The 16,904-nt window shown below is 47.2% G+C and overlaps 1 protein-coding gene across 2 annotated transcripts in view; it reads left to right on the forward strand.

Annotated features, from left to right (window-relative positions):
- The first annotated feature begins 11,491 nt into the window (after positions 1-11,491).
- The window catches only part of sfxn5b (sideroflexin 5b), a 444,371-nt gene continuing 438,958 nt past the window's right edge, over positions 11,492-16,904 (forward strand). Inside the window, exon 1 of one of the 2 annotated variants that reach the window (XM_072497745.1) lies at positions 11,492-11,666. In XM_072497745.1, the coding sequence (XP_072353846.1) occupies positions 11,610-11,666 (57 nt within the window). In that variant the 5' untranslated portion in view covers positions 11,492-11,609. Of the gene's footprint in view, positions 11,667-15,485; positions 15,528-16,904 lie in introns of those variants that run through there. The other variant, XM_072497746.1, reaches the window with a different exon arrangement.

Here is a 16,904-nt window from a genome sequence, read left to right on the forward strand (position 1 = left end):
AAGCGGCGTACTCTGCCACGTATCGACAGCCTCAGGACATTGCCTGAGGACCTCCCCCCCCCCCACCAACGATGCTCCACCCCCAATAGCATGGGTCTCTCATGGTCTCATCGGTCGGGAACTCGGCGTAGCGGCTTTGGACTCAGTCCAGCGCTGCCAGTTGGGAGAGGGCCAATCCGCGGGCACAGGGGGACATTATTCTGGGCTGGGGGGGGGGGAGTTCGGGGCACACCAGCCAGCCGAAGGAGGAGACTTTTTCACGGGCCAGGTCCACGAGCGGCCGCCGCCATGAGCAGCCACGTACACGGCAATTCTCCAGGGTGTAACGGCAGCTAGAGCCGGGTGCTCTACGCTGCTGTCCTGCTAGTCCCCAGCAAAACGGGGAATCGGTGGCCATTTTGCATCAGTTTTTCTGGCGTAAAACGCCACTGTTCCCACGCCAGCGTGGGGGCATAGCCCCAGAATTGGAGAATCCAGCCCATCGTCTTCGAAGAACTTTCACCATCGGGATGAATGCAATCCTGGTCCTTTGTTGATCACACTTTAGAACATGGACTAGGATCATTTATCACGCCTACTTTTCATGGGCCCCACAAAGTCAATGGCCGGAATACTCCGGCCATTATGATTCACTCACTTTTCCCGCTGACAGCACACCCCCAACTGCGCTTTCCCAGCGGCATGTGGGACTTCAATGGGAAATCCCGTTAACAACTGTGGGGAGTAGAATCCTGCCACCAGCGAACAGCGTACCACTGAGAAACACGCGGCTGGGGAACCAGAGAACCCAGCCCAATGTCTTCATGGAAGGTTGTTCTCAGAATTGCCAGATCACGGAGTGGTAGGATGCAACTGTGCAATTCTCCTACTGAGCTAATAATTTGGGGTTTAAGAGGCATCTTGACAAATATATGAATAGGATGGGACTAGAAGGATACGGACTCCGGAAGTGTGGAAGGTTGTAGCTTAGACGGGCAGCATGGTCGGCGCAGGCTTAGAGGGTTGAAGGGCTTGTTCCTGTGCTGTACTTTTCTTTGTTCTAACCATTTGCCAAGTGGTAGCCAGGTACTACGGTTTCCCCTTTATTAGAGCCTTTTACTCACTGAATGGTGCCGGGATACCTCCGAACAGACCTTCTTTTATGTTACTAGCAAATGAAAAGGAGGGAGAACTGCTTTGGCGACCAGCTCAATCAACATCCTAAAGTCATTCAACTGTTGAATGGAGAACCAGGATGCATAGTCGGAAGTTTTTTTCAAGTGAGATGGAGGCTGTAAATAGTTGTAGACCACATGAAGAGGACTATTGATATAGAAAGTGTAGGACGACTCCAGGACCCAATGATCCTCTCCATTAGTCTACATGCAATCATTTAGTGCCATCATGCACCCGAACAGACCAGTGAGTCTGTCTAATAAATCTGATTGCACTCAGTGCTGTGTATATTCTTTTCAATTTTTTTCTGTAAAGATGTTGCTGAAGTGGATGTGAGATTTAGGTTCAAGAGTCACAAATTACACAAAAAGGAGTCAAACCCATAGGTGGTATGGAGTGATTTATTGAGTAGCAACAATTTAAATGTGATGCATAAGCTAAACAGACAGAAAAAGCATACGACCCCAGACAGGTGAGGACAGTTTAGCAATCCCAGAATGGAGGCAGCAGTCCTTTACATGTCTGTTTGCAGCAGCCGCCTTCTCTCTTTGTTCTTTCCAACTGGCTGAGGTGTGAGGAAGCTCTTTTCCAGTTGTCTTCTACTTAGTGAGGTATTAATATACTGGGGCTGGTTAGGTTGTCCAATGGCAATCACTTGTTTGAATAGTTCTCGCCAATGACAAAAGGCTGGTACCCAAGGTGTCACATCCCCTCTGTTACAGAGGTCATCAATTAGTCTGTCTCATGATGGCTGCCATTTGTTAACTCCTACCAGACACATGTACAGATAAGAGGGTACATAAGATGCCACAAAACTGCCCAGGTGCACCATTCTTCTTGGCTGTAGACTTTGGTTCATCTCAAGACCTATTAGCGACTATTCATGTGTTTTATCAGAGAAAAACACCCTTCTGCCAGATTGCCTCATACTTTGCCTGCTAATTCCATACTATTCCGAAAAGTACCAATTCTTAGAGACAATGGTTTCCCTCTTGTATCTCACCTAATTGGCACTTTCTTTGGAAGCAAGACTAGATGGTGAAAGCCAGCAAGCTTTGATTGTGGAGGAGTCAGTTGAAACAGATGGAGAATGGGAACACTAACTGATTGTATTTGTCTCCCTTTGCCAAGACACTTCTATTAATCAGCTACCTCTACATACAATGGGAATTGAACTGTCCCAATCTGTGGAGTTCAGTAGCATAATAGGTGGTGCATTTACCAATTTGAGCCATTTAACAGAGCTGGAGGTGCACGCGTGAGAAGTAAAATCGACAAGTAGTCATCTTCTGTTAAAATAACTTCAAATAATAATTAAAAGGGAGAGTCGAAGCTCTTTTTACAAAACCAATTTTTCCCATTTAAGTTAAGAACCAATTCTTCCAACTTTGCCATGGCAGGAACAGGAATGATGAAAAGTGTTAGTAATGTACCCACCTTCTTTAACCATGCAGGAATGTAATGTTACGCTCAGTTGCTTCTGTCAGCATGCACAATCTGCACTAGATGGCAGGCAATGCACTGGCACTGATAATACTGCTACTGAGTCACGGTAATTCCTTCATCTCAGGTCCTTCCTACTATTTAGTCTACACAGGATTGAAATTCCAGCTATGCTTATGACAGCAAATTACATTTGAATATTAACATTCTGTGACAGTGAACTGTAGTCAGACTTAATTTGAGTAATATGCCAACTGGGATTAAACTGCCCAAACGTTTATTTCCTTTTCAAACAGAAACAAAAAATACTGGACAATCTCAGCAGGTCTGGCAGCATCTGTGGAGAGAAAAGGGAGCTAACATTTCGAGTCTGGATGACCCTTTGTTATAGTCAGCTTTGACAAAGAGTCTCCAGACTCGAAACGTTAGCTCCCTTTTCTCTCCACAGATGCTGTCAGACCTGCTGAGATTGTCCAGCATTTTCTGTTTCTGTTTCAGATCCCAGCCTCCGCAGTCATTTGTTTTCATTTATTTCCTTTTCTCCCTCTCCCGAAAGTACTGTAAGTTGGTGGGATCCTGCTCCAGATACCAGCAGACCCTCAGTGACTCATCCAAATGGACATTCCTTATGTGATTCAGATAATAAATATTGAATAGTCTCTCTGAACAATCTTCAGCATCATCTGTCCTAAGTGGGCTATGAGGAGGCTGAGACCTTCCGCCTCAATTCCTTACTCCAGGTCACTGTGTCAAGTTAAAGTGCTGCCCATCACTGTTTCCTCGGAGATCAGCTAACACATTAACCAGATTTCTTGATGTGTACAACTTAGTTCATAATGAGTAACATTATTTTTGATCCTTTAAAAAAAAAGTATTTATATCCTTTGTTCGTGGCTCACAACTGAGAAAGGTGGGCAGAGAAGGTTGGATATTAACAATATTCTCCACCACAAGGGACACTGATAGCGGAGAATATTTTTAAAAAAATCTAATCTTCACTGTCCCCTGAAGAATATCCAAGGTTGCACTCACTTTTTCCATCTCTTTTTATTTCTTCTGATCTCTGCAGAATTTGACCCTGGTTCTGATAGGGTGCATCGTCTTGACCTGACTCTCTCATAGTAGGGCAGCACAGTGATTAGCACTGTTGCTTCACAGCTCCAGGGTCCCAGGTTCGATTCCCGGCTTGGGTCTGTGCGGAGTCTGCACGTTCTCCCCGTGTGTGCGTGGGTTTCCTCCGGGTGCTGCGGTTTCCTCCCACAATCCAAAGATGTGCAGATTAGGTGGATTGGCCACGCTAAATTGCCCTTAGTGTCCAAAAAAGGTTATGTGGGGTTATTGGGATAGGGTGTGCTTTCCAAGGGTCGGTGCAGACTTGATGGGCCGAATGGCCTCCTTCAGCACTGTAAATTCTGTGAAATTCTGGTTGTCTAAATGTAGCAAGCACTTCTGGCAGAAAAAAGATTTGCACCCTTCACGATCACAGGATATCCCAAGGCAGTTTACAGCCAATTACTGCAGTACTTTTGAAGTGTAATTACTGTTGTAATGTAGGAAACATAGCAGCCAGTTTGTGCACAGCAAATTCCCACCAGCTGCAAGGTGATAATGAGCAGATAATCAGTTTGTGTAATGCTGTTCAAGGGATAAATATTGGCCAGGCCACCGGGGATCAAAAACATGTCAGCACAGCCTCAGAGGGCTCTCCGCTTTTGAGAGAGAGCTGACTGGTGGTGATTTAACCTGAGGATCACCGCACCTCAGGCGAGGTTGAGAAGGCAGTGAGTAACCCCAGCCAGTACGGGGATTGAACCCACGCTGCCGCTCCGCATCGCAAGCCAGCCGTCCAGCCAACTGAGCTAACCAACCTCTCACTGGGGATAGCTATCCTTCAAATTAGTGCTTTGGGGTCTCTGGTGTTCACTTGAGGGGATAGACAAAGTGTCAGTTGAACACATCATCCAAGAGAGAGCACATCTGACAGTGCCATACTCCCTCAGTACGGCACAGCAGTGTCGGTCTTGGTATTTTTATGCTCAAGTCTTGTGAGTGGAAATTGAAATTGTGCATCAGTTTGTCTCATATCGTGGGGCAGCACGGTAGCATTGTGGATAGCACAATTGCTTCACAGCTCCAGGGTTCCAGGTTCGATTCCGGCTTGGGTCACTGTCTGTGCGGAGTCTGCACATCCTCCCCGTGTGTGCGTGGGTTTCCTCCGGGTGCTCCGGTTTCCTCCCACAGTCCAAAGATGTGCAGGTTAGGTGGATTGGCTGTGATAAATTGCCCTTCGTGTCCAAAATTGCCCTTAGTGTTGGGTGGAGGTACAGGGTTATGGGGATAGGGTGGAGGTGTTGACCTTGGGTCGGGTGCTCTTTCCACGAGCTGGTGCAGACTCGATGGGCCGAATGGCCTCCTTCTGCACTGTAAATTCTATGATATCCACGGCAACTCGCGACAATACATTATCTGTCGCTGGGTCAAAATCCTGGTGCTTGCTGCGTAACAGCACTGTGGGTGTACCTACACCACAGTGACTGCAGCGGTTCAAGGAGAAGTGCACCACCACCTTACCAAGTGCAGTTCGAGATGGGTAATAAATGGTGGCCTAGCCAGCGGCACCTACATCCCAAATTTAATTTTTTTTAAACTTGCAGGTTGAACCCATGTTTACAGGTATTAATGGTGCATTTCTGCATTGACGAGCAGTTTCACATAACACATTCGTCTTTAGTACAGAACTGGAGTATTGCTGAAAACAAAAAGACATGTTGTAGCTTTTTGTCTGCAGGACACTTCACAAGAATATCGATACAAGGGGAAAACAACAATTAATATTGTACGAGAAGAAAATGCTGATTAGTTGGCTGAGGCATTGCCATGGAGAATACACCAGATAACTGGGCAGCACGGTAGCATTGTGGATAGCACAATTGCTTCACAGCTCCAGGGTCCCAGGTTCGATTCCGGCTTGGGTCACTGTCTGTGCGGAGTCTACACATCCTCCCCGTGTGTGCGTGGGTCTCCTCCGGGTGCTCCGGTTTCCTCCCACAGTCCAAAGATGTGCAGGTTAGGTGGATTGGCCATGATAAATTGCTCTTAGTGTCCAAAATTGCCCTTAGTGTTGGGTGGGGTTACTGGGTTACTGGGGATAGGGTGGAGGTGTTGGGTAGGGTGCTCTTTCCAAGAGCCGGTACAGACTCGATGGGCCGAATGGCCTCCTTCTGCACTGTAAATTCTATGAAACTGACAGTTAACTGTCAAGTATTGTTTGACACTTAAACCATAAATGGTGCTGACTGCACCATAAACAGTAACCGTTGAAACACGTCCGTATGATAAAACTCACTTAAGCAGAAGTGGTTTGGCAACACAATTAATAATGCCACATAATCAGTAACAGATCTCTCTGACCTTGTATTATCTGAAAGCAAATAGCCTGTTCTTGCTCGTGGATTTAATTTTCATGTGCCTTCATCCCAAATCAAACGGGAAGAGGTAGTTGCTGAGTTCGAACTTCTGTGCTCCCAACAAACCAGGAGATGTACGAGGCAAGTTTTTACACAGAGGGTAGTGGGTGCCTGGAACTCGCTACCGGAGGAGGTGGTGGAAGCAGGGACGATAGTGACATTTAAGGGGGATCTTGACAAATACATGAATAGGATGGGAATAGAGGGATACGGACCCAGGAAGTGTAGATTTTAGTTCAGTCGGGCAGTATAGCCGGCATGGGCTTGGCGGGCCGAAGGGCCTTGTCCTGTGCTGTACTTTTCTTTGTTGTTCTTTTGTAGATGTTGGAGCATGAAAGCACGCCTAGCTGATCCAGGGCACGCATGTTGTGGGACTCAAAATGGCCTGCCTGACTTCCACAGGCAACGTGAATGTCTTACAGCATTGCGAGGCCTCAAGACCAACCTAGACATATAGTCATTCTTAACAAGCGCGACTGTATCAACAGCACACAAACCATTAATTACAGGTTCAAAATCATATCCATTGGACCTGCCACTCAGTGACCAGCCAAGCCTTGCTCAAAAATCAGCTTTAAAAGTTTGCTGGACTTGTGCAAGAACGATGAGCTGCTGAATGACATATATGACACGGTTCCACCTCACTGCATCCACCTATGTATTGGCTTCCCAAGACACACAAAAATGATGTCTGTTATGTCCTATTTTATTGAGAACCGGTTCTGCACAACATAAATAGGCCAAATGCCTGGGCAAATTGGTCCAGCCGGTTTTGAACACATTTTCTACAAACACGGTGAAGGAATTTTTAAAAATCACAGTCCTGGTGGGCTCTTTGCTCCTGCAATTGGGGAGGGTTTAAACTAACTTGGCGGACATAGAATCCAGGTGATAATATTAAAGATGAAACACAAGGTGCACAGATGGCACCAAGCTAAGTAATAGTAATGTATTAGGTGTGGTCAGAGTAAGAGAGAATACAAACAAGTGTAAATTAACAGTGCATGTAATTAAACACACTGAGGATGGTAAATAAGGTTGGTCTGCAGTCACAGATCGGTAAGTGGGGGTATTATGCTGTGGATATAAACTTACCGTCCAGGACTAGGGAGCACAGTTTTAAAATTAAGGGTCCCTCTTTAAGGACAGAGATGAGGGGCTTTTTTCTCTCTCAAGAGAGCGCTGTTACTTTGGAACTCTGCCGCAGAAGCTGGGGGCCATTGAATATTTTGAGGTAGATAGTCTTGTTAGGCAAGGGAATCAAACGTTATTGGGGGTAGATGGGAATGCGGAATTCAAAAGTCTTATTCAGCGGTGAAGCAGGTTCGAGGAGCCAAATGGCCTACTGCTTCTATTTCATATGGTCTTTATATATAAATCGCCATTTGCTCTCTAAATGGCCCCATTCCTCCGATTACCACCTTTTTACTAATTATGTGCCGATAGAACACTTTGGGATTTCTCTTTATGTTGGCTGCCAGTATTTTCTCATACTCCCTCTTTGCCTCTCTATGTAATTTTTCACCTCCCTTCCGAACCTTCTATTCATCTTAGTTCTAAATTGTATTTTCTACCTTTCATAAGCATATTTTTACTTCTTTATTGTAATTTCTATCTCCTTTTTCATTTGTCTTCCTTTTCCCTTTTGAGGGAATATACCTCGACCGTGCCCGAACCATTTCTTTTTTGAAGGTAGCTCATCGTTCTGCTGCAGTCTTCCCTGTCAACCTTTCGTTCCAGTCTATCCAGCCCAGCCCTGTTCTTGCCCCATTGAAGTTTGCTCTGCCCCAGTTAATTACTGTTATTCTGGATTGTCCATTGTCCTTTTCTACCCTATCCTAAACCTTATGATACATTGAAGGATACAGTGATCAAGGTTTGCAACATCATAAGAGGTCTGGTCAGCAAAGAAGACTAATGGTATGTTGGCCTTCATTGCGAGAGGTTTCGACTATGGAAGCAGGGATGTGTTGCTGCAATTGTACAGGGCCTTGGTGAGGGCACACCTGGAGTATTGTGTGCAGTTTTGGTCTCCTTCTCTGAGGAAGGATGTTCTTGCTCTCGAGGGAGTGCAGCGAAGGTTTATCAGACTGATTCCAGGGATGGCAGGACTGTCATATGAGGAGAGATTGACCAGGTTGGGATTGATCCCACTGGAATTCAGAAGAATGAGGGGGGATCTCATAGAGACTTATAAAATGTTAACGGGACTAGACAGGGTAGATGTTACCAATGATAGGTGTGTCCAGAACCAGGGGTCACAGACTGAGGATTCAGGGTAAACCATTTCAGACAGAGATAAGGAGACATTTCTTCACACAAAGAGTGGTGAGCCTGTGGAATTCACTACCACAGGAAGTAGTTGATGCTAAAACTTTGAATATATTCAAGAGGCGGCTGGATATAGCATTTGGGGAGAATGGGATCAAAGGCTATGGGGAGAAAGCAGGATTAGGCTATGGAGTTGGATGATCAGCCGTGATCGTGATGAATGGCGGAGCGGGCTCGAAGGGCCAAAACGTCTTCTCCTGCTCCTATCTTCCATGTGTCTATGTAGATATGGAGAAATATTTCCCGTTTGTGGAAAGGTTGAGAACTGATATTAGGTGAAAGACAAATGAACTAAAAGCGACATGAAGAAAATCTGTCTTTGCAGGAGGGTGGGAGTGCATGACTAGCTGGTTTACACCAAGAGACAGCTGGAATGGGTAGAATAGCCTCCACCTGGGGGATCATAAGGGAACTCCTTCCGTTCCCCCCCCCATTTAATTGGTTGAACTGTTATTTTTTTAATGTAGTGTGGAAAATATAAACTGAATGATTGCATTTTAGATACAGGTTGGATATTTAGGTTTAAAAGGATGTTTGGATCACTGGTTGGATTATTAAGACAGAATGAATTTTGTGCATTCTATTGCCATCAAGACTATGGACCAAGGTATTTGGATCAAATCTCTGAAGTGACCGGAGTATTTCAGCATAGTGCAGTTAATATGTGGAATATAGGGTGAAATCCATACTAACATGACCTTGCATTTACATAGAACATAGAAAAATACAGCACTGTTAATGTGTTCTCTTAAGAAAATATGTAAAAATGGGTGTTAGTTCCTGACCTACAATGTTTACATTATAACCGCTTGGCGGCCTTGAACCAAGGTTGCCCCAAATCCTCTTACTAATTATGACTACTTCTTCCTGCTCACTGCTTCCATTCATTCCTCACATCCTGTCTCTTCGAACCCTCCCACCCACCACTTCTCTCCCCAGCCCTCTGGAAACCTTTGGTCCTGGGACTGGGAGGGTTGGCTGATGGGAGTGGGCAAGCCGAAAGGCTGGGGCAAGTGGGTGGGTGGGAGGAGGTTGGAGCCAGAAGGACGCAGCAATCAGGAAGGTCGGTGAGAAAAGGGGAAGTTTGTTTTTAAAAAGCAGGCTCAGTAACCACACCTAAACCAAAAATGTGATCACAACATGCTTTAAATGTGTGATACTCCAAAGATAAGCGAAGCAAAGCACCACGGAGAGGGGGAGGTGGAGGTGTGAAAAACATTTCAATGGTCGGGATTCCACAATGCAAACACTGGAATTCTGAGGAAAGGAATTTCACACCCCTGCTTTTACTGGAAAAGCTTTATATACATCATTACTTTCTCTTGTGTAAAATTTAGCAAATGGAAAAAATGCTGGAAATGCACAGCTTATCAGTCTGAATCCATGAAGGGGACAAGTTTACAGGTTGTGCATCATTCACCTTCCCAGTGCTAATTATTTTTATGCCTCAAAAGATAAAGGCATCTTGACCTGTTGTCTTTTCTGTGTTTTGTTTGTGTACTAACTCAACCAACTCCTGCTCATCCACTGTCTCGAGCTTGCTGTTGTACATTAGCTCCCAGTCAAGGAATGCCTTGATTTTAACATTATCATCCTTGTTTTCAAGTCACCTCATGGTCTTATCCTTATGGGCTACCTTACCTGATCGCTTAGCCCAGCTGACTGGACGGCTAGCTCGTGATGCAGAGCAACGTCAACAGCATGGGCTCAATTCCAGTGCCAGTTGAAGTTGTCCATGGAGGCCTCACCTTCTCTACCTTGGCCCTGACCACCACTCAGCTCTCTCTGAAAAGGGGAGAGCAGCCTATAGTCCTCAGGGACTATGGCAACTTTCACCTATATCTGTAATCTTCCATGTGACAACCTTCCCAAATCTCTGCACTCCTCCAATTCAGATCTCTTATGCATTCCTCGTTTTAAGTCACTCCATCTTTGGTGGTCATCAGCTGTGTTGCACCCCCACCGCCACAGCCCCCAAAGTCTTCCTTCAAAATATCCTTTAAAGTGTGACTAGGCTCTTCCGGGGAATGGAGCGATTAGCAGGGCCAGAGGGGCTGACAAGGCCGTGGAGGGAAAATGGGTGGGTTTCATGTTCCTCCCCCATCGGGTCTGCCCTGGACCTCTTCCTCCAACCCCGGGTGTGTACTTGACCGGGCCCAGGGACCACCGCCAGCCCCAACCCATGCCCCCCACGAACCACCCACTTGCCGGAGCCGTAAAATTGCCAGAGGGCAGTGAGTGCCAGCCAGCCCTCCCTCATGGCTGACTGTGGGCTCAGACACAAAAGACAAAATAGGAGAACATTCAGCCCATCAAGCCTCCCAATACGATACAGTGTTGACTTACCTGCCTGCCGCCTATAACCCTTGACAGCCGTCCATCCCCATAAAATTCAATCCAACTCAACACTGAACAAATTCAATGACCCCAAACCCGGGACAAACAAGGGCCGGCAAGCCTAGGACCAGGAGGGATTCTGAATTGCAGGACAGACCCGATAAATCGGTGCAGCTGTGCACCCCAGGATGACCAACCATTCCTCATAATATAATAATCTTCATTAGTGTCACAAGTAGGCTGTCATTAACACGGCAATGAAGTTACTGTGAAAAGCCCCTAGTCGCCACATTCCGGCGCCTGTTCGGGTCACAGAGGGAGAATTCAGAATGTCCAATTCACCTAACAGCACGTCTTTCGGGACTTGTGGGAGGAAACCGGAGCACCCGGAGGAAACCCTCGCAGACATCATTACAGGGGATTGGGTTGGGTGCTCTTTCGGCGGGTCGGTGCAGGCTCGATGGGCTGAATGTCCTCCTTCCACACCGTCCATGGATTGTCTGTAATTGAACCCAGTGCCCTGCCTGCCAAGACATTGGGACCTTCCAGACTGCGCATGTGCGGTGACCCCGTTCTGCCCTCCCTCGACCCTGAGCACGACGGGAAACGTAGTCCCGCCGCCCTATTTGGACCTTCCACAGGCTGCGCATGTGCGGTGACCCCTGTTCTGACCTCCGTCGACTCGGAGCACGACGGGAAATGTAGTTCCGCCGCCCATTGCCCCCCCATTTCCGGTGTCCAGCCCGGCACCGCCCCCTCGATGCTGGGCCAAGGGGAAAACAGGGCCGGGCCGAGCCGCCTTCAAACTGGGAGGAGCCAGGGGGAAAACTATTTAAAGATTATTGACCTGCAGCGCGGGGTTGGTTACCTGTTGGAATGGCGGCAGGAGGGGACTCCCCTGCGTTTGCGTTGGGAAAGCCACGCTTCGATCAGGTAACGGTTGGGAATGCTGTTTAAATCTCTCTCTGCGCCGGCGGGGGGAGGGGGCGGCTGGGGTCGCGCGAGCGCCCTTCAAATCACAACCGCCGGGCCCCAGCCACGCCCTCTCCCGTCCTCCTCTCTCCCATTGGGCCAGGGGCCCTCTCCGACCCGCCCCGGCCGCTCCTGAGCGCGCCATTGGCTACGCCGCCTGTCAGTCATTAAAGTGACGGCTCCATCAGTGTGCTGCCGGCTGTTTTCTCCTCTTAAAGGGGCAGGGCAAAGTTGCTGAGCAGGCAAGATGGGTGGCCAGGCGATGCCCACCCCCAATGAGAGAGAGTCTCCCCATGGACTGGGTTTGGTGCAATTCTCTACTACTGGGCACAGTGGTTAGCACTGCTGCTTCACAGCTCCAGGGTCCCAGGTTCGATTCCGGCTTGGGTCACTGTCTGTGCGGAGTCTGCACATCCTCCCCGTGTCTGCGTGGGTTTCCTCCGGGTGCTCCGGTTTCCTCCCACAGTCCCCAAAGATGTGCAGGTTAGGTGGATTGGCCATGATAAATTGCCCATAGTGTGTGAAAAAGGTTAGGAGGGGTTACCGGCATAGAGTGGAGGTGCGGGCTGCTCTTCCCAAGGGCTGGTGCAGACTCGATGGGCTGAATGGCCTCCTTCTGCCCTGGAAATTATATGTATGCTCCATCCAATCCTCTTCCCATAAAGGGGAATGCAACATTCGCCTTCTCAATGTCTTGCTGCATGGGCGAGTTAGCTGTCAGGACAGGACAAAGCAGGCCGCTTGATTGCTTTCTCCCTTCCACAAACATTCATTCCCCCACGGTGACAGCCGTGTGCACCCTCTACAAGATGCACTGCAGTAACTCACCAAGGCTCCTGAGGCAGCACCTTCCAAACCCACGACCACTACCATCTAGAAGGGCAAGGGCAGCAGATACCTGGGAACCCCACCGCCTGGAGGTTCCCCTCCAAGTCACTCACCACCCTGACTTGGAAATATATCTCCCTTCCTTCATTGTCGCTGGGTCAAAATCCTGGAACTCCCTCCTTAATAGCACTGTGGGTGTGCCTACACCTCCTAATCTGCAGCGGTTCAAGAAGGCAAGTCCACCACTCTGAAGGGCAACTAGGGATGGACAATAAATGCTGGCCTAACCAGCGACCGCCCACATCCTGACATCCCGTGATAAAAGAGTTATCAAAAAGTGAAGTACGGGGCAGCCTGGAGTCTGCTCTGCTGTCCTATACAGCAATTGTAGAGCCACCCTTGGCCAGCTTTACGTGCTCAAGCTCCATCCTTGGTGTTTTGGCCAGTCAACATGCTGAAAAACATAAGAACTAGGAGCAGGCAGTGTGGCCCCTCAAGCCTGCTCCGCCATTCAATAAGATCACGGCAGATCTTTTTGTGGACTCAGCTCATGGGATCTCGCTGTTCCCAGAAAGGTTTATGGATTTCCTACGATTCATCAGCTGGCCGTGTTTCAAAATACTTCATTCGATGTAAAGTGCTTTTGGGACTTCCCAAGGTGGTGAATGTTGCTGCAGAAATTCCAAGTCCTCTTAATTCTTTTTTCTTTTACTGGGAAAAATCCGAACCAAGTCTCTTAACCACAGCTTCTGAATCCTGGCATCAAAATGTTGAATCTGGTATCTGTTTCACCAATGTAATGAAACATAGCAAGGCGTTTGGCAAAACGCACAGGGGTAACAGGCTGCAAGTTAAGGTACGGGCAGCAGGAGTTTGGACGATCTCACGTTTATGGGGGCGGAATGTGGAGGACCAGCCTGGATCTGGAAAAGTCGCATCCAGAGATACGAAGGCATGAGTGAGGTTTTCAGCATCAGGTGAATTTGGGCAATGTTGATGCTACTGGGGTGAAGGTAGGTGGTATGGTGATGTTGTGAATATGTGGTCGGTAGCTCCTCAGGGTAAACTTTTACACTTGGGTTGCGAACAGACTGAAAGTGTTGCCTGAGATTATGTTCCGCAGAGGGACTTTGACCGCAGAAGCTTCAGATGTCAATGTGAGAGTGCTGCCCACTGCACCAAGTCTGTCACTCTGAAGATGCTTCAGCTCACATTTTTAAAAATTCATTCAAGGGATGTGGGCTTTACTGGTTGGGCCATCATTTATTGCCCATTTACAATTACATGACCTCTCCTGGATTGCCCCACCATAGAAAGAATTCTCTCTACGTCTACTTTGTCAATACCTTTTATCATCTTATATACCTCAATTAGATCTCCTCTCATTCTTCTAAACGCGAGAGAGCATTGACCTAAACTGCTCAATCTCTCGTCATAAGACAAACCCCTGATTTCTGGAATCAATCGAGTAAACCTCCCCTGAACTGTCTCCAATTCAACTACATCCCTCCTCCAGTATGGGGACCAAAACTGTACACACTACATCAGGTCCAGTCTCACCAGTGCCTTGTACAATTGCACTTCCCCACTTTTATACTCTATTCCTTTAGCCACAAATTGCCCTTCAGAATGTGGCGGTGAGCTGCCTTCTTGCTCTGCGGAAGTCCATGTGGTGTAGGTACATCATTAATGCTGTTAGGGAGGGAGTTCCAGGATTTTGAGCCAGCGACAGTGAAGGAACGACGCTATATGTCCAAGTCAGGGTGGTGTGAGGCTTGGAGGGGAACTTTATTGTACAATGTCCAGTTTTCCTAATAGAAAAATAATATTTCTACTCTGCTTTAACTTTGCTAGTGGTGAATTATTGGAAAGAGTGCAGCCACAGCTGTGGTCACAAGTATTGAAGCAATAATTAATGAAGAGGCTAAAGAGCAAAACCTTGGAAACATGCCAGGGCATGAGCATAATGCAGATTGTTAAAACTGCATAGCGGTAAATGAATTGGGGGTTTGATTATATATAAACTACACTTTAGTAGTTCAATTGTTGTGGTTCCAGACTTGCAACTGAGTTCAAATTTCAACAAGGCAAGTTGCAAAGCTGAATTAACAAAATTTGGTCATTTGTGAGTTAGTACCATAACAAATGGAAAGAAGGACTTGCATTCCTACAGCCAGGTTACTATCTTGGAACATCCTAAAGTGCTTTACAGCTAATGGGGTACTTCGGAATGTAGTGATCATTGTCAAAAAGGGTTGCAACAATAAAACGGGGGCTGGTTTAGCTCACTGGGCTAAATCGCTGGCTTTTAAAGGGGATGTCCCGGAGGACTGGAGAATAGCCAATGTTGTTCCTCTGTTTAAGAAGGGTAGCAAGGATAATCCCGGGAACTACAGGCCGGTGAGCCTTACGTCAGTGGTAGGGAAATTACTGGAGAGAATTCTTAGAGACAGGATCTACTCCCATTTGGAAGCAAATGGACGTATTAGTGAGAGGCAGCACGGTTTTGTGAAGGGGAGGTCGTGTCTCACTAACTTGATAGAGTTTTTCGAGGAGGTCACTAAGATGATTGATGCAGGTAGGGCAGTGGATGTTGTCTATATGGACTTCAGTAAGGCCTTTGACAAGGTCCCTCATGGTAGACTAGTACAAAAGGTGAAGTCACACGGGATCAGGGGTGAGCTGGCAAGGTGGATACAGAACTGGCTAGGCCATAGAAGGCAGAGAGTAGCAATGGAAGGGTGCTTTTCTAATTGGAGGGCTGTGACCAGTGGTGTTCCACAGGGATCAGTGTTGGGACCTTTGCTCTTTGTAGTATATATAAATGATTTGGAGGAAAATGTAACTGGTCTGATTAGTAAGTTTGCAGACGACACAAAGGTTGGTGGAATTGCGGATAGCGATGAGGACTGTCTGAGGATACAGCAGGATTTAGATTGTCTGGAGACTTGGGCGGAGAGATGGCAGATGGAGTTTAATCCGGACAAATGTGAGGTAATGCATTTTGGAAGGTCTAATGCAGGTAGGGAATATACAGTGAATGGTAGAACCCTCAAGAGTATTGAAAGTCAAAGAGATCTAGGAGTACAGGTCCACAGGTCATTGAAAGGGGCAACACAGGTGGAGAAGGTAGTCAAGAAGGCATACGGCATGCTTGCCTTCATTGGCTGGGGCATTGAGTATAAGAATTGGCAAGTCATGTTGCAGCTGTATAGAACCTTAGTTAGGCCACACTTGGAGTATAGTGTTCAATTCTGGTCGCCACACTACCAGAAGGATGTGGAGGCTTTAGAGAGGGTGCAGAAGAGATTTACCAGAATGTTGCCTGGTATGGAGGGCATAAGCTATGAGGAGCGGTTGAATAAACTCGGTTTGTTCTCACTGGAACGAAGGAGGTTGAGGGGCGACCTGATAGAGGTATACAAAATTATGAGGGGCATAGACAGAGTGGATAGTCAGAGGCTTTTCCTCAGGGTAGAGGGGTCAATTACTAGGGGGCATAGGTTTAAGGTGAGAGGGGCAAGGTTTAGAGTAGATGTACGAGGCAAGTTTTTTACGCAGAGGGTAGTGGGTACCTGGAACTCGCTACCGGAGGAGGTAGTGGAAGCAGGGACGATAGGGACATTTAAGGGGCATCTTGACAAATATATGAATAGGATGGGAATAGAAGGATACGGACCCAGGAAGTGTAGAAGATTGTAGTTTAGTCGGGCAGTATGGTCGGCACGGGCTTGGAGGGCCGAAGGGCCTGTTCCTGTGCTGTACTTTTCTTTGTTCTTTGTTCAGACCAAGGCAGGCCAGCAGCACGGTTTAATTCCCGTACCAGCCTCCCCGAACAGGCGCCGGAATGTGGCGACTAGGGGCTTTTCACAGTAACTTAATTGAAGCCTACTCGTGACAATAAGCGATTTTCATTCAGATGACCATTGAAGTTCCGTACGGAAGGGGACTGGTCATCATTCTCTGGCCTGACTGCATGTGATCCAGTCCACAGATGTGGTAAACTCTAAATGCATCAGAAGTGGCCTCGCAAGCCAAGCCTCTCAGTGGGACAGTTACTTGTATCCAGGTACAAGCATTAAATGTGACCGTGCCAAATCCCAGGCACTTAGACTTAAAAATAATTAATGAGACAAAAGGATAACTTGAGGAATAAGTCACTTTGTGGTGTTAATGTTTTTGGAATTAATGCAACCTAGTCCAATATATCGAGCCAATCGCTGCTGAATGAGAACTCTGATAGAAAAGAGATGGTTGCAAAGTTTAAAGAATGTGTGCATTGTTTAAAAACTAATCTACCCGCCCCATGCAGGGAATGGATATTTGGTCACGCCAACCTGCCTGCCAATTTGGGTGAATGGTTTTTTGGGT

This window comes from Scyliorhinus torazame, chromosome 3, assembly GCF_047496885.1.
Source record: "Scyliorhinus torazame isolate Kashiwa2021f chromosome 3, sScyTor2.1, whole genome shotgun sequence".
In the NCBI taxonomy this organism is placed as follows: domain Eukaryota; kingdom Metazoa; phylum Chordata; class Chondrichthyes; order Carcharhiniformes; family Scyliorhinidae; genus Scyliorhinus; species Scyliorhinus torazame.